This window comes from Pseudorca crassidens, chromosome 11 (assembly GCF_039906515.1).
Source record: "Pseudorca crassidens isolate mPseCra1 chromosome 11, mPseCra1.hap1, whole genome shotgun sequence".
In the NCBI taxonomy this organism is placed as follows: Eukaryota; Metazoa; Chordata; class Mammalia; order Artiodactyla; family Delphinidae; genus Pseudorca; species Pseudorca crassidens.
Window position 1 is genome coordinate 7,811,010 of NC_090306.1, and position 22,804 is coordinate 7,833,813.

Consider the following 22,804-nt stretch of genomic DNA (forward strand, 5'->3'; position numbering starts at 1 on the left):
TTTGAGATGAAGGAGTCTTTTTCAACTTAGATGAACTTGTGACAAAGAACATGCTCAGAGAAGATACTGCCATCTGGAATCAGGAAGAACTTAGTGAATGATTGAAAGTTTACCAATCAGAAAAGTAATTCCTCCTGTGCTTGCTGGCAAGAGAGGAAGGCAGAAAGTGTTTTCTCTGAATACTTCTGAGGGGAGAGAAAATTTTATTTTTCAGATAAATATCTACTTTGGAATACGAAGACAGGAAAAGAATTATGTGTCCTATGCTATATTTGTATTCGTGTGTATGTATGTGTATACATTTTTAAGGTCAACAATATGATATATATTTTTTAAAAAGCATATGCTTGTATGCATGCATGAAACGATTTAATTTTATATAGAAATGACATACCTTTTGCCTTTTTCAGTAATCTACAACACTGTCAAATATTCTAGGCTAGTGGTTCTCAACCTTGACTGCACATTGAAATTTCCTGGACAGTTTTTTTTGTTTGTTTTTTTAAATACAGATATCTGGACTTCACATGAGACTTTAAAAACTTTTTTCATTTGTCTGCATCAGAATTTTAAAAATCTCTCCTATATGTGATTCTCTATATAGCCAGAGTTGAACACTGTCGAGCTACCACACATGAGTTTAGAGTGATGTACAGGTTCAGCAATGAGGAGAAGAAAAACTCAGGCAGCTGTAACAGGAGCAGAAATAGCAGCAGCACTGATGAATAAGAGACCACGTTTCCTATATGCCAAACCAACAACAATGACAAGGTCCATCATTTTTCCCACACCAGGGGAACTCCTTAGTAGTAGAGACCAGATCTGAGGGAAAAACCTGACTCAAAAGTTGGCCTTGATTTCTTTTTCAAAACAGGATCCACAACTCAATGTGAACTAAAGGAAATGCATCCACGGATTGGTTTTGGTCCATGGGTGCCCAGGTGTCTCCATGACCTAGAGACTGTGTCTTGGAAATTCAATCTACAGAAATAAAACAACAGAGGCAGTGTGTATAGCAATAACACTCACCTTATACTGGAGGAAAAGTAGATAGATGTTTGAGAATTTTCATTGGTTATTACAGCACATTAATTAATTTGAGAAGTATGATGTTGCATGTTACAGGTCCTAAATCTGCAGATCCTAAATTTAGTAGGAGTACAGGATAGTCAGTATTTTCTTATTTCAACCACCAATTTGCACTCTGCTGTGGCACAGCAATATTTTTGGAAGTAACTGACTATATGTTAACTTAGATGGGCCTTAAGGATCTGTTTACTTAACGTTTACTTAGGGACTTTTAAAGAAAAGATCAAGATGTTTTAGTGTGTTGCTTACTTCTGGAGGAGTTCACTCTATCCCTAAAATAATGGAGGTGCTGAAATCTAAGTTAGCATCCTTGAAAGAAAAGAAGGTACAGAAGCCACCTAAGAGATGTGGCTACTAACCCCAGACAGGAAATACTTACCAATGGTGATTTAGAGCAGTGAACAAAGGAGTTCTTCTGAGAGGAAAAATAATAGTACAGCCAGTTGCATTATATTTAAGTAACATTTTCATACTGATATAATTCTCATGGTGTGTGTATTCTGGACAATTCATATAAATGGAATCATATAATATGTAGCCTTTTGTGTCTGGCTGTTTCATTTAATGTTTTCAAGGTTCATCCAGATTGTAATATGTATCAGTACTTCATTCTTTTTTATAGCAGAATACTATTCCATTGTATGGGTATACCACATTTTGTTTACACATTCATCAGTTGATAGACATTTGATTTATTTCCACTTTTGGCCTTCATTAATAATGCTGCTATGCGTTTTTGTGTGAACATGTCTTCAATTCTTTTAGATATATACATAGAAGTGGAATTGTTGGGTCATTTGTTAACTCTATGTTTAAACTTTTGAAAAATTGCCAAATAGTTTTCTCCTGAGGCTGCACCATTATACATTGTCATCATCAATGTATGAGTATTTCATTTCCTTCACGTCCTCATCAACACTTGTTATTTTTTCACCTTTTCAATTATAGCTGTCCTACTGGGTGTGAAGTGGTTTTGATTTACATTCCCCTGATCCTTTGGAGCATCTTTTCAGGTACTTATTGGCCCTTTGTATATATATCTTCTTGAGAGAAATGTCTTTTCAAATTTTTGTCCACTTTTTTTTGTTTTGTTTTGCGGTACGCGGGCCTCTCACTGTTGTGGCCTCTCCCGTTGCAGAGCACAGGCTCCGGACGCGCAGACTCAGCGGCCATGGCTCACGGGCCCAGCCGCTCTGCGGCATGTGGGATCTTCCCGGACCGGGGCACGAACCCGCGTCCCCTGCATCGGCAGGCGGACTTTCAACCACTGCGCCACCAGGGAAGCCCCCCCTAAACAAGTGTTTTTTAAAAGTGTATATTATATGGCTAAATTGTTTTGGTTTCAATTTTTCTATATTATTTGGTTACAAGTTTCCATCACAGTCCATTGCAAGCATGCTGGATTAGGAATTTTAAAAGCCTGGGCCTGAGTCTTGACTTCAAAATGTAGTAGCTAAACAACTTTGGACAAATTTATCTCTTTAATGCCAAAGTTCTAATCTACAACAGATATAATAATATGAAAGTACTATTGTATGATATAGAACATTATAACATGTAATAAACTATATAAATATTGCTATTTTTTTCCTATACACCACTGGCTTCCTTTGACATTTACCTTACTATTTCTCTAACTTCTTCCTTACCCTTTTATAGTGCTTTATTTTACTTCTCCCCTTCCATTAATCTCGTGTTCTAAAATAGGCATTTTTGTGTTTAGAAAAAGAGACTAAAAATAATAATGCTTAAGGAAGAATGGTTATTTAATAATAACTTGTATGCATTTTTAAGAATTTGGAAAAGTCCCTTTTTCTACCAGTTATTAAAGTACAATGAAGAAAAATAGGATACAACAGCACAGTAAAGATGAATGTCAATAATGGTAAATGTCAAAGACACAGAACAGATAATATAATGTGTTAAGTAATTAACCACATTTCGGGGAGTACCTAAGAAAAGGAAGTTGTGCAAATCAGGAATGTCAGACCGTCACAAAAAGAAGAAATATTTTCTAAAATAAAGAGCAAAATTTTACCTTAAAAGAAACCATTAAATCATCAATTTGAAGTACACACAGAGAGACTGAGTTTTAAGCAGAAGTGGAGGGACAACCAATAGTCTCAACTAGTAACTAATGTCAAAAATACCTGAGACTGGGCTTCCCTGGTGGCGCAGTGGTTGAGAGTCCGCCTACCGATGCAGGGGACACGGGTTCGTGCCCCAGTCTGGGAAGATCCCACATGCTGCGGAGCGGCTAGGCCCCTGAGCCACGGCCGCTGAGCCTGCGCGTCCGGAGCCTGTGCTCCGCAATGGGAGAGGCCACAACAGTGAGAGGCCCGCGTAAAAAAATACCTGAGACATTTATTTAGTTATCAGCGCAGAAAATCGATCAAAACAAGGTCAAAAGATTTTTGTCAACAAAGAAAACATATGAATCAGAGAGAGAGAAATTACAGTTCTCAGTAATTTGTCTGAATGTGTTTTTACACATATGAACTTGAAATATAGTTTGACTGAATATAATTAGATTGGTATCACATTTCCTCTGAATTTTAGTGGTACTTTCTATCAGATGACGTATTGTTATTAAAAAGTACAATATCTTTCCAATTTCTGATCCTATTCCTGGATTTATATGTATGTTGTAAGGTACATATCTATTTGCAGATAGATAGATAGATATCTCCAAATAGTTTCTGCTCAGGGAAACATTGGGTGTATTTCCATTAGTAGATTAATTTTCATGAAATGTTATGTAAAGTTTTTAAAATTTTAACAAATTTATTGTCAAGATATTTACATAAATAAAGTAGCCTCCATTTACATTAAATCTGTAAATATATTCTGGTAATTGTATTAGCTAAAAGCTAACATTTATTAAGATCAGTTTGTGTTTCAGACATTAGCTCATTTAAACCTCATAGCATTACAACAAATATAAAAGCTAGGTGATTTTATTATCCCTATTTATTGCCGAGAAAGCAAAGTAACTTACCTAACGTCACACAGAAGGATAGGAGCTGAGCAGAAATTTGAAACATTATTTGACACCAGTGCATGTAAACTCAATGACTAAACTCATGGGCTTCTCCTAGAACTGGAAGCTGAGATTCAAAACAGTGTCCTCGCCCCAGGGAGCTGAGTTTTTAGTGAATTAGACACACCATTTACTAACATTTAATATATGAAACAAAAAATTATCCAACAGAGCATGCACAAGGTTCTATTGCAGCCTGGAAGTGAGTCAGAGAGAAAGTGAAACTTGAAATGAGATGTAAACATTGAAGAAAAAAGAGCACTTAGTTTTATTAAGAAATAAACCTGATGAATAAGTGGACAAACCACATGGAAATGTGCAATAAAGAAGTGCTTTCAGGATATGCAACAATTTGTGTTAGGCTGGTTTCCCTTGTCATTCCAAGCTTTCAAAAAGTTTCAAAAAAATAGAATCGTACAGTTTGTAGTCTTTTATGTCTAGCTTCTCCCCTCATCAGATTTTCGATACTTATTTGTGCTGTCACAGCCCTGTGATGAGTTCAGAGCTTCATAATGCCGTTGCACCACGATTTATCTGTTTTACAGTGGATGGACATCTGCGTTGTTTCCAGTTCGGGGCTGTGATGAATAAAACTGCTGTGAATTTTTTGCACCTTTCTTTGGACGCGTATCACATTTATTTTTGTTAGCAAAGAAGTGGAATTTCTGGATGAGGCATCTGTATGTTCAATTTTAGTAGAGACTACCAAACCAAGGAAGTAGTCACCAATTTACACTCCTTCCAGAAGTTTTTTTTCCAACTGATGTAAATTCTCACCGGCATTTAGTATTCTCAGTTTTTGTTCATTTCTTTTTATTAAAAAAAATTTGATGTTGCAGTAGGTGTGCAGTCACTCCTTTTAGCTTTGATTTCCATTCCTCTGATGACAGATTTGAGGGTTTTGAAAAGCTGATGTCCCATTCTGATGTCCTTTTTTATGCAATTCCCTTTCAAGTTTATTGCCCCTTTAAAATTTTGTGTTGTCTGTCTTTTTCTTATTGATTTCTCAGTTTTTTAAGGTCTATATCTCACAGTCTTTGCTAAGGGAATCTGGGTGGCTATTGAAACGCAGCTTCAGCACTCAGGCACACAGTTAAAACTTTTCCTTAGCCTTCACTTCCTATTGCTACAGTCTCAAGGTCAGTCGGAGGTGAGACCTTTGGACCTTTTCAAATCATTCCTGGACACGCACACGTTACATGTGTATGACATTCCAGATTCCCAGGAATAGGTTCAAAGCCCGCTTTTCAAAATCCACATGCAACAACACAAATAAGTATCAAAAATCTACTGATGAGGAAAGTTTTTCCTTTTAAATTTTGGTCAGGTTTTTGTCTCCACTGTTACTATTGCTGCTTTAGAAAGTGAAGCAATAGTCACTGATGTTTTTGACAAACACTTATAGGAATTAGGGAAAGAGTAGTTGGTTTTAAAAGCATCTCATCTGAAGATGAACAGGCAAGCTTTAGCAACAGGGTGGAAGCTGAAGGAAAAACATGTCATGTCGGTAGGGGGCGCTGTGTGATTGTGGTTGGCATAAACAGTAGCGGCAATGAAATCTGATATATTCGGTTTTAAATATCCTATATTTTTATGTGCCTATATAAGTCATATTTTCTCAGTGTCAAATTGTCTGGGTATGAGTCCTAGATCTGAAATGTAAAGGCTTTGGGCAAAATACTTAGTTTCCTTATGACTTGGTTTCCTTGCATATAAAATGAGATCTCAATTAACACCTAAATTCTAGGGTTGTTGTCAGGATTAAGTAAATGGATCATATGCAAAGTAGTCCCTGACATATAGAAGCACCAAATAATGTTGCTTAGAACCATAGCTATATATATATATATATATATATATATATATATATATATATATATATATATATATATATATATATATATATATATATTTTTCGGTACGCAGGCCTCTCACTGCCGTGGCCTCTCCCGTTACAGAGCACAGGCTCCAGACGCGCAGGCTCAGCGGCCATGGCTCACGGGCCCAGCCGCTCCGCGGCACGTGGGATCCTCCCGGACCGGGGCACAAACCCGCGTCCCCTGCATCGGCAGGCGGACTCCCAACCACTGCGCCACCAGGGAAGCCCCATAGCTATATTTTTATTATGTTTATTGGAACAATATCATCATTCAATGCAAACTTTTGTTACTTTTATATTTTTGGTGCTTTGGATAACACAGGGAGCAAATGTCCTCAAACTTATCAAAGTAGCGTGAGTTGAAGACTGCACCACATGGAATCAGGTATAATTCAGCAAAATGTAACTAATGGAAAGCCTGGAACAACAGTTAAGGGTGAGAGATATTAAGCAACAAACAAGATTTTAAGCACTCCCCAAGAACTTTGGGAATTATTCAGAAGAGACTTCTTAAAGGCAGCAGGAGACTTCAAGTAGTCTTATTTGACTATTCCTAAAAAGCATGGATAATCATTCACTAGGTGATACCAACCCTGTCCCCACTGAGAGCAACCTGTAAAGTAGGTAAAATATTTTAAACCATATTAAAGGCATCAGTGAGATAGAAAGTAGTGAAGAATAACATAATGCAAGTCCAAGAGAAAGTTGAAACCTGAAAAGAAGAGCTGCTTTTCCTATAGAAGATTTTCAAAGACAGAAAAGGAAGCTGAGTTCCCGAACAGGGCTTTGGTGTCTTAGAAGCGAGGGTAACTCTGGTCTTCAAGCAGGGGTAAGGGACTGAAAAATCAGTATATCTCACCGAGTTGGTTCACCAAAATCTATACCCAAGGACAAGATTTTCCAACCTTGGAACTATTGACAATTTGAGTCAGATTATTCTTTCCTGTTGGGGGGTGTCCTGTGTGTTGTATGATGTTTAGAAGCATCCCTTCATCTCTTACTTCTACCTTCTAGATGCCAGTAGCAACTTCCCTCCACCTTTACTCCATACCATGTTGAAGAACCAAAAATATCTCTAGACGTTGCTAAATATCCTTTGAGGGACAAAATCCTCCCAGGTTGAAAAACTTCACCCTAGGAGTAAGGTTGATTTGAGAGTAGACTGGTCTTTGAAGGAGGAAGAGCTGAACTTCAAATTCCTTCAGTCTCTAAAGAGTTAAAGGAAGTGATCCCAGATTGTTAGTGACTGTGATGATTTGCTGGAAGCAAATTTAACTTCCGCAAGATGTCAAAGAAAAATTATACTGAGTTGAACAGGAGAGGAAGACTTTATTCAAGACTATTGCAATAAGTGAAGAAATCGAGGTCAATTCTGCTGAAACAAACAGCAAGAAGATTTTCAAGTGCTGGGGTCAGAAGGTGCTGGAGGATGTTAGGGGAGCTGGTCAATGTGCTTAGGCCATTTGTATTTACTAATTGGTGCTCATATGTTCATTGGTATTTTGCTCCTAGTTTAGGTCCCTACCATCCTGCAGAGACTGGGAGGTAGGGGTGCTCTCTCCTTGGTGATCACATTTCGAAGGGATGGCTCACAGGTCCTTCAGAAGAACATTTCTGGGCTGTCAAACCGGCAAAAGGCTGGAAGAAGATTTACATCTCAAAGGGACAGGGAAAGAATTTTCAATTACAAGTTTTTTCAAGTAAGTGCTCTAAGAAAAGGGAGGTCAGGAGCCTGTAGTCAGGAAGAAACCTAAGATTTAGTTACAGTGAGAGGAATATTCAGTCCAACTTGGTCAAATAATATAACCTTATTTCAGTTCTCAGACAGTTAATACCATGCTTCACAGACAAGATCTAGCCCTCAACAACAATGACAAAAAAATGGGTATTTGAGTAAATAAGGCAACATGAAAACTAACAAATAGAAATAATAGACATAATAGACAGCTGTTAAAGACCTTCAAGGGCTCCAGAAATTGCAAAGTGAGACACAGACTTTGACATAAGAATGTTCAAATATAATTTAAAGAAAATTAGATTTACATATATATAATTTCTAAAATATAGATATTTCATATTTTAAAAGTAAATATAAATATTTTGAAATAATAACTTATTTAAAAGGAGCTCAAGGAAACAAAATACGTATATTAGAATTTAGGCTGAAACTTGGAAATTATTAAAAAAAGATGAAAGTGGAAATTCTAGAACTAAAGACTATAACAATTAAAATTAAGATCTCAGAAGAAATAGAAGAGATTTTTCTTAACATGATAATATGTATCCCCACCACCACCAAAAGAAAAAAGAACAAAACAAGCAAAGAAAACTATAGTAAACATTATGTTAACGTTTAAATGTTGAAAACTTTCCCTCTGAGATCGAGAACCAGACAAAATGTTCATGATCATCACGTCTATTTAACATCATTACTGGTGGCCTTAGCAAATACAAAGTTATAAAGATTTGAAAGGAAAAATCATAGCACACATCAGCCATAGACACAATTCTGCTTATAGAAAACCCAAGGGAATCTGCTGATAAATTATTAGAATTAATAAGTGAGTTGAGAAGATCCCTGGATGCAAAATCAATATAAAAAATCAATTGTACTTTTCTTCAGCAGAAACTAGCTGAAAATGAAAATTTAAAAATACTTTGTATTAGTTTTCTGTTGGTGCTTTAACAAATTACTACAAATCCGTCATCTTAAAACAACACGTATTTCTTTTCTGGCTGTTTCTGTAGCTCAGAAGTTCAGGCTCAGTGTGACTCGGTTAGTTCTTTGCTTAGGGTCTATGAGGGCAAAATCAAGGTTTCAGCAGGGTCTCCTTTCCCTGTGGAGGACCTCGGAAAGAATCACTTCTAAGTTTGTGCAGGTCGTTGGAAATGCCATTGTCTTTGGCTGAAGTGTTTGAGTCCTCACTTACTTGCTGACTGTCAGCCTCTCTCATCTTCTTAAGGCCAACAACCTTCTTTATCCTGCTGCCTGCTCCGTCTTCAAGTCAACAAAAATGCTTCTAATTTCTTTGACCTCTTTTTCGGTAACTCCAGCTAGAGAATCTCTCTGCTTTTAAAGGCTCATATATAGGCAAACCTCAGAGATATTGTAGGTTCTTATCCCGGTGGCCTCGGCCTGCAGCGGCTTGAAGCAGGGTTTCTGTTCCCAGCCAGAGATTGATGTCAGTCCTCGGCAGTGAGAGTGCTGAACCCTAGCCACAAGACCACCAGGGACCAGTGGCCAATGCCAAGGCCCTGTACTGTCTGCTGTGTAGAAATGAATTTCCACATAGAGATGCAAAGTAGTGAAACAAGTAAAGTGTTTATTAGGAGGATAGATGCATGGGTGGCCTCAGAGATTCGCACCCTCGTGGTGGTTTGAATCACTTTTATGGGGCATTTCTTCTGGGTTTCCTTTGGCCGATCGTCTTGCTTCACCTGGTTCTGGGTCCGTATTTGGTTCATCTCAGGGTCCTCCCATATGTGTGCACACATCTTTTAGCCAAGATGGATTCTAGTGAAGAGGCCTATGGGTAGCTAGCATCACTTATTAGGAGGTGGGGCCCCCTCACTTTTTGATCTTCAAGGGGCCTTTCTGCGCATGTGTAGTCAGGAAGGTCTCCTTGACTTCGAGAATGAGGAATATGTGGTCTTTTATCTCTCATCTGGGAGGACTCAGCTTCTCCTCTCTCCTGCTATTTTGGAGTATCTATCTGTCGACAGGGGACGGACTCCGGCTGTTCAGCCTGGGGTCCATCTACCTCCTGCCTCAGTTTGGTTCCAGACCACCACAATAAAGGGAATATCACAATAAAGTGAGTCACACAGATTTTTTTGTTTCCTAGTGCATATAAAAGGTACGTTTGGACTATACTGTAGTCTATTACGTGAGCAATAGCAATTATGTCTAAGAAATCAACAAACATACCTAAATTTAAAAATACTTTCTTGCTAAAAAATGCTAGCCATCATCTTGTTGCAGCAGGCAGATAGCTAGATGTGAGCAGAGAAATGGGGGCAGGGGGCAGGAAATCACGCGTCTTGTAAACAGCGGGGGTCCATGGGTAGACAAAGAAAAGCAACGACCTCCGGACTGAAAGGAAGCCAGACATTTTGGGTGGTAAGTATCCTGGAAGCAGACAAAGAAAGGTGAGGAAAGTGGGAATCTCCTGCATCCGAATGTAACGTGTTGCTCATTTTATTCTCATTGCAATAGAATTAGCCTTGCAGATAAGAAGTATCCGTCATGCACTGACGCCATGACACTTCTGGTCTAAGCTAAATAAGGACAAAAATCCCTCCTCCCCTTAGGAAGAAGGAGCTGGGATGAAAATCAGGGAATACGACCCCCAAACTCCTCCCTCCCCAGTGAATATTCCGCTCCTTCATGTGTAAGCCTCTCATAACTGGCTTGCCAAAGAAACCCCGGGTAGCAGTTCCTCACCTGTCTGCTCTCTCCGAGAACGTATTCTTGCATAAGTAAATAATCACTTTACTTTCTTAACCTCCCCGCTTTGTCTCCGAATTCTTTCACGACAAGGCAAGAATCTTAAATCCACCGGGAACCATCTGAGCCATCAATGAGTCATAATCTTTTTGCAGTAGTAACACCAGAGATCACCGATCCCAGGTCACCATAATATAACGAAATATTTCGAGAATTACCAAAAGGTGATAACAAAGATGTGAAGCAAGAAAATGCTGTTGGAAAAATGGCACCGATAGGTTTGTTTGATGCAGGGTTGCCACAAACCCTCAATTTGTGAAAAATGCCATAGAGCAAAGCACAGTAAAACTCCGAGGTATGTTTGTAATTAGTTTGGGACTACCTGGCCAATTCAGGAGAATCTATCTGAAAGTCGGCAACATTAATTCCATCTGAATTTCTTTCCATGTAATGCTACATATTTACACTTTCCAAGTCGTGAATCTTTTGGGGCGACTATCTTGTCTACGTGGGGGAGGGAAAATAATTTTCCCTCTACCCTTCTAGGTTCTTGGTTGAGACACCTCCTGTAATAAAAGGCAGATTAATGGGAGAAAAGCAAGCAGAAGTTTAATAACATGCATACCTCCTGCGTATGTGGGAGAGAACCAGGAAAACCAAGTAACTCCTGAAAACGATCCAAACCATAACCTTAAATAATATTTCCAGGTAAAGACAAAAGAAGATGTTGGGGAGGGAGAGGGCGGCCAGGTATGGAGGCCACCAGGAAAAGCACAGTAAACAAGGGTAAGGTTGTTAAACAGATTTAAGTTGTTGCCTTCTCCACTAAGATTTTCTAGAGTCCCTTCTCTTCCTGTACAGAAAGGGAGACACCCTTACAAATGGAGATTTCTCTTATAAATGTAAATGTCGCTTACAAAAGGGTAACTTCTATTCAGTTTTCAGAGCTTCACCTGTGAATGCTGTTTTTTAATTTTTTTTAAAATAATCGGCGTAACATGATCCTTAAGCCAAAGAGACATATTTTGAGGTGACAAATTCTGCCCCCCTTCACCTACCAGATACCATTTGCAATGGTAATATACACACGTAATATATACATGTATATATACACATGTAATATACCTAGGAATAAATTTAAAGAGACATATAGGAGTTCTATACAAAAATCTATAACGTATAGAAAGAAATTAAAGATAGAAATTAAAGAAGACTAAAATTAAAGAATTTAATGGAGAATTAAATCATGGCATGGAGTAAAAGACTTAATAAAGATGTCAATTTTTGCCAACTTTGTTTTTTTTTTTTTTTGCGGTACGCGGGCCTCTCACTGTTGTGGCCTCTCCTGTTGTGGAGCACAGGCTCCAGACGCGCAGGCTCAGCGGCCATGGCTCAAGAGCCCAGCCACTCTGCGGCATGTGGGATCTTCCCAGACCGGGGCATGAACCTGTGTCCCCTGCATCAGTAGGCGGACTCCCAACCACTGCGCCACCAGGGAAACCCAGCTTTTAACCTTTAAAAAATACTTTTAAACTTATTGAATCCCTATAATCATCTGAGATAAGCAGGTAAATTATTACTCCCCTTTCCAGAGGAAGAAATTGAAATTATGTTGGAAAAACCAAATAAAACACAGAAAAGTGATAGTTAAAAGTTTGAATACAGGACCAAATAAAGTAGGATATCTGTTATATATTTCCACAGCATCCTACATATTCCCTGCTATAAGACTCCATCACCACCATAATATAACACTTTACTTACTGTTTGTTTTACAAATAGACCATAAATTCCCCAAGACTAGTTTTCATGCCAAATTTGCTTAGTGTTTTAACTTTACTGTCCACCACAGTGTTGCTTAATAATCATTCACTGAATAATTTTTTTTTAAAAAAAACCCTCAAAAAATGCTATGTAGAAATAGACACATCATGTAGAAATGCTGCTTTTTGCTAAACTTACTTTGAGGGCATGGTGTTCCCATTTATAATGATCACCACTAAAGTTTAATACATCTTTGGGGTTCACTGTGAGCCAGGTGCTCTTCTACGTCCATTTTCATGTATTAACTAGCTTAACTTCTAGCTAATTTTAACAAAATTTCTACCTAATTCTAACTAAAACAGCCGGTCAACTAGAGAGAGGCAGAAATGAAACTTGGACAGTATTTCTCTTTCACTCCAGCTCTCAACATCTACACTTTCCCTTACACATTTCATAGTGCGTGGATCCAAGACGTTGCTTCCTAACATGACCCAGGAGTAGACTGTTGATATTAATGATAGGATATCAGAGTTTGGAGCCTGTAGGAACTGAAGGACACTGAGATTAAGAAACTCTATATTATTTATCGCTAAGCAGTGTCTGGAATCCAGATTTCTTTTCAATATGCCATACTAGTGACAACAGTTTAAAGATACTACATATAGCATACATTTCCAACTTTCAGAGAAGGAGAATACTGTGAAATACATTCATAGAACAATTTTGAAGATAGTATTATTTTTCCTTATTGAAAAATCTCATGAAGATTATGTAGTGCCTTATTTCTATTGAATGAATTATTTTATGTAAATTACTATGAGTATAGCATTTCAGAAATGAATAAGATGCTTTCAGAACATCAGTTATGAGGACAAATTATGCTCTCTTTTGGAGAGAGGACGAGCTTATAAATAAATCCTTGCAAAGTGACTTTAGCCGCCTCCAAATTTCTCTGTGCCTCTTCAGGGTGATAAACAATAAAAGAAAGAGAGAAAATGGTAGAGTCAAAAATTCTTAAATGACATAAATTCCTCTAAAGTCAATTAGAATATTTACTGAACTTTTGCTGTTTACAGAAAAGTAGATACAGCCCTTTGAAAACACACATGACAACAACTTACAAAGCACAAACCATATTATAAATCTAAGGTTTTACAATAGAAGTGTCTTTGAAAAAAAGTTACGGTATTCTGTTTCTTCCTTTCTAGCATGAGATATGTTTTAATATATTTTGAAGGAGTGACCACTTTTTAGAAACCATTTTGTTTATTCTACTTTCATTTTAACATACATAAAAGCAGGTTATGATTGTACTGGATACAAAAGACAAACAAATAAACACACGTTATTGCACTTAGAAAATACTTCTCATGAAGTATTGCACATGATAGAATAGATCAGGAAAGGAGAATAGATCAGGAAAGGCACAAGGTTATAAACAGATAGGACTAGTATTATTCCAGATTTGAACAATACAGACTTTTTCCTGATAGAGATTTGCCACATCACATATTGCACATTTTCCAACACTTTTATCTGTTTTACAAATATTCCTCATATTCTTTGTTTTTGTCCTTATCTCTGTAAAACACTGTGTATAAGGCAATAAATTATGTACCATTGAAAAAGACAAGTCTACGCTGAAGAAGTGAAAAAAAAAGACTGGCGTAAATATATGATCACCCCATTCTTTGGGGGGCAAATGACAAAGTAACTTGACAAACTTCTTTAAAAAGAGAGAAACATTACAAAGCTTCATTTCATAAGCATTTGCCCATTGATAAATGTCCTCTGAGTTCAAGAAAAATGCATTTAGACTAAATACCTCTGTTGCCAGTTAAAATTTCCTCTGTTTACATTCAGCTTTTAATACTACTATTTAATTCCTTCATCCAGTGCAAATGCATGAAGGGCACACGTTGTTCACAGTCATTCAACAATAAATAATAACTCTAAACTTAGTTACCTTATTATTTCTGAATTAAAAAAATATAAAGTGCATTCAAAAGTTTTGCAGTCATTTTTCTCATTCTTGGACAAAATTAGTCAACCTGTAACATTTTCAGCTCGTGGCAGAAGTATTCAACAGTGCAGATATTCCTGGAATTTTTCTCCCTTTTTTCCACAGTCTTGTTTGGAAGAAAATTTCCAAAATAGTAAAAAGTTTTTTTTCACAAAGTCTTTCTGGGAAACTTCTGACCATAGAGCGCCATTCGTCAACACACATTTCCTTGAGTTCCATGATAGAATAGTATATAAGCAAATATGATTCCTCTTTAGTTGGAGGGTTTGCTACATATCCAGTGTAAATTCTTTTCACATTCTGTGCTGCTGACCTCTGTGCTGTTCAGAAATGCACAGTTCTCAGAGCCTGTAAGGTTGAACCTGTCAACAATAAAGAAACCAGAATTATTGTCAGTTTATCACTTCCGTTCAGTTACATGAGAATCAGCTTTGTGGTGGTGGAGGTGGTGGTTTCTGTTTTTTTTTTTTTTCTTAGTAGGAATGCATGAGGCCAGTGTGCCAATCAAATGATCACAGAGTAATCTGCAGAGACAGTAGACAAAGACCCAAAAGAATAGTATGTGGTGAGAAGATACAAAATTAAGAGTAGACGTCTCCATTTGTTTGCTTGGTGTGTCACCACAGGAGTGACTCGTTCATTTTTGAGTTCACACACCATTCCCAGAAAGTATAAACATTCAACAGTCATGTGTACTAGCGCATAGAGTTTTAGAGGGTAACAGTCCCTGGTGCCCATTTGTGGGTGTGAAACATACCAAGGATTCCTTTTCTAGAGATTTAAACTAATTTTCTGTATCTTTAATTTTCATAAAACTATGTAGGGAGCTAGAAATTGTTTCAAGTCTGGGTTTTCAGATGACAAAGATTAACACTAAACTTATACGATGTCCTTCAAACTTTAAAATGTACAGGTAATGGCCATAAAGTCAGCATCTTTAATTCTGGGGCAGGCTTTCTCTGAGATCCATAGAAGCTTCTAATTAGGTATTGAAAATACTGTTCTTTGTCTCTGTGGAGAGGAGAACTGGCAAAGCAAAAAGGGAATTACTAGCTTGTCAATAAAATATAAATATGAGATTGGAAATGTTGGATTTTTTTCCCATCATCATATTTATACCTGGAATATTTCTGAGTTTTATTCCACTCAAATTTGCTGAGATCGAGTTACTAAGAAGCATTTATCGTATGAATTCCAAGCAGATAAAAAGAAAAAAATGATAATATTAAAGCCCTTCTTTAAAGAAGTCCGTAGAGTATAACATACAAAAGAGATTGTTAAAGTTCTGCTTATAAAGAGCTCAATCTTCATGTAGAATAGTACTTCTAAAGGAAAAAAGGAAAGTGGTTCCCTTGAGCTGCCATCCTGGGGAGGATAAAGAGATATCTTGAAACTCACCAGTTATTAAATTTTTTGCCATTTGACCATTTCCACATCTGGTCAGCTTCATTTTTCAGCCCAATCCAGTGTTCAGTTCTACCCACATGTTGTTTTAAAAAGATCTTGAAGAAAGCACAAAGGAACTGTATGTTAAACCACCCCTCCTGATAAGTATGTAATAAATCTTGTTTCTTAAATCTGCAACTCGTAGGCATGATAGCTAAGCTGATTATTTACTAGTTCTATGTAGGTTCAGCTCATGTGGATTTTTGGCCTTTGAGGCTAAACAAATCACATTTAAAGACTAAATTGAACCCTCATTTTGACCTCAGACTGATCATGTGGCTTTTTGTGACTAAATTTTCCTGGGTGAGAGACAGATACAATGTCTTCCCTTAGAAGGAAACCACAGAGTAGCTATATAAAATAGAATAGCAATATCTTATGGAATTGTTTTTGAATACTATCTTACCATGTCCTCTTCAGAATCAATGACAGCAAGAGTGGCACCATGTTTGGAGCAAAAGTTTTGGGCCAAAGTCCAGTTCCTTGTTTTCTTGGAAATAAGATAGCATTTCCCCTGGTATACTATCCAATCATCTGAGCAAGAAGAAACGTGGGTGTTTGGTGACACCGAGGACATATATTGGCCTGGACAGTTGTACTGGCCCACTGTGAACAAGAAAAGTGTTTGTTTTAGTAACACAAGAAACCAAATACCCACAGTGTGCAAAACTAGTTCAGGGGATGCTGTGCTGTGCTGGGTGATAAACGAAGAGAGGAAAGAAGGTGAATTCTTTTTTTTTTTTTTAATGAATTCTTTTTAAAAAAAAATTTTGTTGAAGTATAGTTGACGAGAGATGTTATATTAGTTTCGGGTGTACAACATGGTGATTCAAAATTTTTATACGTTATGTATGCTCCATTGAAAATTATAAAAAAGGAAGGTGAATTTTGGAAAGAGTAATAAGAAGGCAGTTTCTCACTTTATCTGATCTCTCATTGTGCCTAATCATCATGGTACTAGGTATAAGAAATAAGAGGGAGTCACTTTGGTCAGAAAGTGGAGGGTAAATTTTAAAATCTTGAAAATAGTCTTTGGACTAGAAAGGCTAAAATACATTAAACTTCCAAGTAAGGTTTTGTATCTGAATGCAGATGGGGAAGAATTTGAAGACATAGTATATACAGACCTATACTGGAAGGTAGAGGAGAGAATACTTTGCAGAGGAGCAATTCAGAATACACAAAAATTTATGTTTGGGGATGTATCATAAAACTGTAAAATTTCATGTTTGTATAAGACACAAATGTATCTTGGTATAGCTGTATGTTTCGAATACCATAACACAACTGACTCTCTGGGAGCTTCTAGATATATTCTATATCTATATCTATATTCTGTTCCTTTTGAGATAAGAGACTGACCAATTCCTGATTAATCTATGGCTTAGGTATTATTTTTTTCATCAACAATGAACGTGCAGCCCACATTTTTCCAGTTAAACGTCTATATATTTAGACTCTAAATCGGCCCCTTTTATTCCAGATTTAAACATCTGCTCACATGTAATTTTCTCCCACAGTATTGTATAAATCATAAGAACTTTTAATATTTCTAAAGCATTAGAAAACTAAACAAAAGTATTGCATCAATTATTCAAGGAATGTGGAATCATATTTAGCATTTCCTAGGAAATTGATCATGTATGAAAAATGAGATTGTCCTAAATTAATCAGAACTTTTGATGAATTCATGAAGTGCAGACCCACCTGATAAAGCAATGAGAGCTATGATTAGAGTGGTGATGAAGACCACGTTCACTACAGCACATGGGATGGGAACTTGAATGGACCCTTCATGATATACCGCAAAATGAAGCCTGGAGGCATTATCTGAAGAGAGAAAGTAGATGATGAATTCAAGCAGGCTATAGAAGTAAGAAAGAGACATCTGATTTTCTCTTGAGGCATTTAAAATCAAAAAGTAGCTATGTGTCTCCCTATCTTCTTATATGAAATTTATAAGTTAATTTCCCTCAAGTGTTGAGTGAATTTGGATAGTTTATTTTTGGCTAGAAATAAAACAATCCAGTCACAATAATGATATCATAAAATATCTCCCCCAAATACGTACTCAGTAGCTATGAAAATTCTAAATATATCATAATTGTATTGTTTTAATCACAATAAGAACATTTAGTAAATATCTGATTACCCTAGAAGACATATAAAAAGAACATCCTATGTACAATCCCTTAAATTCTTTGTAGTTACTGTTTAAGGGAGATGGTATAAATGGGTATAAATGTGGGTGATATAATAAAAAATGTTGAATTGATATAAAAATATATACAACTGGAATGACTAAAAATTAAAAAAAAAAGATGGATGGTAATTTTTTGTGAATTTGGTAGATGTGAAGCATTGAAATTTCCATATTTTACTGAATGGGAGAGTAGAATGGAAAAAAATACTTTGGAAAACTATTTCTTACATAATTAAATATACACTTATCCTATGATCCAGAAACTCTACTCCTATTATTTTCTCAAGAGAAATGAAAATACATCTTCAAAATGTTTTATATAAGAACGTTCAGAGCAACTTTATTCTTAACAACCAAATCCTAGAAATAAACCAAGTATCCATCAACAGGAAAATGGATAAACAAATTATGGTATACCCGTACAAGAAATTCTACTCAGAAATTAAAAAATTGGAACAACTGATGCATGCAACAAAATGGATGAATCGCAAAAAAAAAATGTTGAGCAAAAAAAATCCAGCCACAATTATATACTGTATATATTCATTTATGTGACATTCAGGAATAGCTGAACTAAACTTGATGATAGAAATGAGAAAAGTGATTGCTTTTATGTGTTGGAAAATTAATTTGACTGGAAAGGAACACAGGGAAACTTTCTGGGGTGATGGAAAATGCCAAATGTTGGTTGGAGTTGTAGTTATAACTCATTAAACTGTATATGTATGATCTGTGCATACCCTGTATGTCAATTTTACCTCATTTAAAAATAACAGGTGACTGAAAAATAAGATGTTTGAATTTTCCAAGAGAAGTTAAAATAATAGAGGAAATTTAACAGTACTATAGACTAAATATTGGGTAGAAATAGATTTTTTCATTTATCCTTTGTATAATGCTAAAACCAAGTAAAAGTTTTATTTCATCAATGAGAAATATTTTTGTGGAAGGATTTAGAATATGAATATGATGTGAATGATGATTCTTAGTTACCAAAAAACACCCACCACCACCAACAACAAAGCTAGAAAGATATCTGTTCTAGATTAGAAATAAATAATTGAGAAAGGAGAGAGGGGAATTTTGTGACTCAGAGTTTGAATTTGATTTTTGCTAGGATGAGCTATCAGGATATTTAAAATTCGGCCTCACAGGAAATATATAGATCCCTATTATGCTCTCAAAAACTGAAATGTAAAATAACTACTTGAATGATATTAAAACTTACCATGAAAGATAGTCTCAATATGCAAAAATATCCTATTTTTCAGTATGGGTGGCTTTCATAATTAAAAGGATGTCTATACAGACACAACTTGAAATTCGTGTATTTTTTTTCCTTAAAGCCTTTCTTTAAGGTTAAACTAGGCAAAGAGATGCTGCTTTCTTTCACAGTAATTTTGCTATGTAATGGATGTCAGCATCAACTGTTGCTTCTTCTGAGGATTGTTTCTCCCAGTATAGATCTGCATTCAGGTTTTGCAAGAGAAGGCTTTACTTCACTCCCATCTGGTTCTATTTCTCTCAGCTTCTTAAAGCAAACCTTCCTTTTTTCACCAGCATACAACTGTCACCGGAAGCAGCCTTTCGTAGCTAGGGTAGCAAGTTCAGAGCTCTCTGTCTAGTTTCACTTCTTACCACGTGAGACTCGATCATAGGGTTCAAACTCAATGCAGGAACAGCTCTGGCTCTTCAGCAAGTGCCAACACATCCAAGTAACTCATGGACGCCAGAGCCCATTGGCTTATCCACTGGACTCACTCTATTGGCTTATCCAGTGGGTAAGCTATGGAGATGATTCTCAGACTGTACTTTATATCCATTAGTGAGGGCTATTGTTACTCACAGTTTGACTTATCACCTAGGTAAGAAAACACTCCCCTAAGAGCATACTTCTGCTCGGATTACAAGCCCTGTCCATTAATGGAGAAATTGAAAACAAATCCACTAGTACATATTGAATCACCAAGGGTGGTGCTCAATAATTGTTTATACTAATGAAGCAAGTACAAATAGCAGCGTAGACTAAACATTCATAAATTAAATATTCAACAGAAAATTGGAATGATCTCAGGAAAAGTTAAGAATTACTACAATAGCTCCTTCTTCTTTCAACTATGCTGTTTATTGAGTGGTTTTACTCTTAAATATATTTTTTCTTTTGGGGCAGCTCAGCTGAGCCATCAAGTTATGGCTATCTGGTTACCAAAAAATTTTTGTGGCTTGTACGTGTTATCCACACTTGATTTTGTGTTCTTAAGTGAAAGATGGGTTTATCAGAGGTAATGAATGCTTTTCTAAAGCAAACCAGTCTAGTAGACCCATACTCAGAAAACAATCCCTTCCTCTAGATTTTTTTAGCTCTGCTGTTCATAACACATTCTTTGTTACTGGTTAGGTTTGCTTACAAGTAAACTCTAGTTCCTACATGCTGGTGCTTGGGGCACCTCATTAATTAGAGAGGAAGAGAGAGAGAAATGAAACCAATCAAGAAAGCCTCACCAAAACAAATTATTGTAAAACAATGGGACAATCCTGGTAATCGAAAATGAAAGGTCTGAGGACAGAATAGACAAATAGAAAAGAAGAAAAAGCATATAGCAAAGATGATCATGTTTTGATGAAAAATAACAGAAAGGAAGAAAAACATCTGATTCATGTAGAATTTGAAGCCCACGATTAGAAGGGTGAAATAGAAGAGCGAAATGGAGGAAAAGAGTTCCATAAAGAATATAGAAGATTTCATTTTCAAGAATTCTTTCATGACTTTCTCCTAATAAGTTACCATTGGGCACTGTAAATGTTCAGATGTTTATATGGATATTCTCTCAAAAATTAGAAACCTTTGTTCCCAGCAACTGGAGGATGCTGTCTTGAGAACACCAGAGAAGGCCCACCCAGAAAGCACAAAATGGTACAAGGTAAAGGCAATCAAGAATGTAATTGTTTATGTGGAAAACAGAGTTTTCCATAAAGAGAGTCAGTGCTTCCTATAGGATGGATATGGGAAAATGATGGCCAGTTCACTGGGCTAGGGCAGTGAGGTTTCTAATTAAATATGAAAAATTGAGATGATATAAACTAAAACAAAGAAACAAACCTTTAGAGAGCTTCTGAAATTCACCCTTGTGATTTCCTCTCAAGTTTCTATTTGTCTTCTCATAGAAAAAGAAATATTTACTTCTTCCCCATTTTCTCCTTTATTCCAACTGAAATAGAATGTAACCAAGTTCTTCAAAAGACAAGCTTCATTTCCCCCTAACTACCGTTATATATCATAGATAGATAGATAGGTAGGTAGATAGATATAAATATAGATATATTGATAGATGCTACCAGTATATGAGGAGTAAGACCTGACTTACTTTGTTGTGCTCTTTTCAGATGCAAGGAGCTGGTCTCTGTTGCAGAACAATCTTCAGAATTCATCTTTATCCTCGTCACGATCCCTTGGTTAATCGCAGGTCAAGCCAGTCTGCAGTGAGTCTTTGCTGGAGCTCTTGTTCAGTCTCTGAGTCTCTGAGATATCTTAGCATTTATATTCAGTTACATTGTCTCCACCCACTTCCTCTCACCTCCGGATCTTTCAGCTACTCCTGTCCTCTTTAATTCATGCTCTAGTGGCCCAAACAGTTTACAATGCGGTGTTGTGGTGAGCTACGGGTTTTCCCTGCTGTCTGAAACGTGCTTTCTCACAATTGTAGGTGCAGCGTGAAGAGAAAAGCGCGGTTTTCCCAGAATCCGAGATATCCTTTCTTAAATTTGTAGAAAACAAATAATTTAGGAAACAGAATATCTAAGCAAAGAATTAAAAGTTAGGGATTCCTATCTTTGAGATGGAAATAATGTGGGGAGGAATATATCCCTGGAATCCCATTCATTCATATAATCATATACTTAACAACTATTGTTTTATTGAACATCTACTATGAACTTGACACTGTCTGGGGTTAGAGGATTTATTGTTGAATAAGAAAGTTACCACCTCTATTCTCATGGATCTTTCTCCAGTCTGGAAGGGTTTAACTTAGCAAGCTATAAACTGGCTTCCAGAAATGTGTCATTCGATTCTTCCCTGGGGACTAGTTTTTCAAAGTATCATTTAGTCAGTAGCTGGTTTAATGGAGGAAATAGACCTTGTGGCTGGTACTTCCTTTCTATGCTCTAAAATTGTTTATCTTAAATGATCTGTTTCATTTATCTCCTGTTAATTTTCATGTCATATTTTACTGTCATTTAGACTGCCCTACTTCCCCTCAGTAATATCTTATTCTATTTTTCTCCAATCTTTTAGATGATTATTTTCCTATATCTCTGACACTCTGGACATCTGAGAATGATTATTATAAAAATATACTGCCATAGTATTAATATCATCCAGATAAGTTATTAAGGTCAACACAAAATGAATGTAGGATATCTGTGTCTAGTGATTTAAGGAGGGGATAAAAATATCACTCTGGCTAATAATCTTAGTGCCCTCAAATTTTATCATTAATATGACTAGAGTACAGATATTCTGTTTTCAGAGTAAAGCCTTTGTGAAAATGTTTTGGTTAAGTGCGTAGAAAATTACCATCTACTGTAGGCTAGTTAGACCGTCATATTTATTTGTTTACCTAAGACATGAAGAGGTACACGTTGGTCCTAAAACTCTCTTTGTTCTTCTTTATTTTTCACTCAGTTCCTAGTATGTTTTCCACATAGCAGCTAGACGGGTTGTTTTATAATTAAGTAGTATCATTTTAGTGAGAAGTTCACTTCTTCACTTCTCCCACTAGACTCGGCTTCGTATCAAAATTACCATACAATGCAAAGACCTTCTTGTATATTTGAGAAGACTTTGCCTTATCAAAGATCTGGCCCCTGGCTACCTCTCCTACCATAGCCACTGCCCTCTCCAATAGTCACAG

The 22,804-nt window shown here is 36.6% G+C and overlaps 1 protein-coding gene across 1 annotated transcript; it reads right to left on the bottom strand.

Annotated features, from left to right (window-relative positions):
• Positions 1-13,399: 13,399 nt before the first annotated feature.
• LOC137202753 (early activation antigen CD69-like) lies at positions 13,400-21,376 on the bottom strand. The gene is made up of 5 exons (XM_067698621.1): positions 21,257-21,376; positions 17,396-17,518; positions 16,095-16,294; positions 15,641-15,744; positions 13,400-14,604 (listed from the first exon to the last, which is right to left on the bottom strand). The coding sequence occupies exons 1-5, from the start codon at positions 21,318-21,320 to the stop codon at positions 14,496-14,498; spliced, it is 600 nt and encodes a 199-aa protein (XP_067554722.1). The 5' UTR covers positions 21,321-21,376; the 3' UTR covers positions 13,400-14,495.
• Positions 21,377-22,804: the final 1,428 nt, after the last annotated feature.

Excerpts from the sequence above, each read along its gene's own strand:
- LOC137202753 (XM_067698621.1), bottom strand. The coding sequence starts at position 21,320 with ATGAATTCTGAAGATTGTTCTGCAACAGAGACCAGCTCCTTGCATCTG. Across the intron at positions 17,519-21,256 it reads TCTGAAAAGAGCACAACAAA|ATAATGCCTCCAGGCTTCAT; the intron begins GTAAGTCAGGTC and ends TTCTCTCTTCAG. Across the intron at positions 15,745-16,094 it reads TTGATTCTGAAGAGGACATG|ATCTTTTTAAAACAACATGT; the intron begins GTAAGATAGTAT and ends GCTTTCTTCAAG.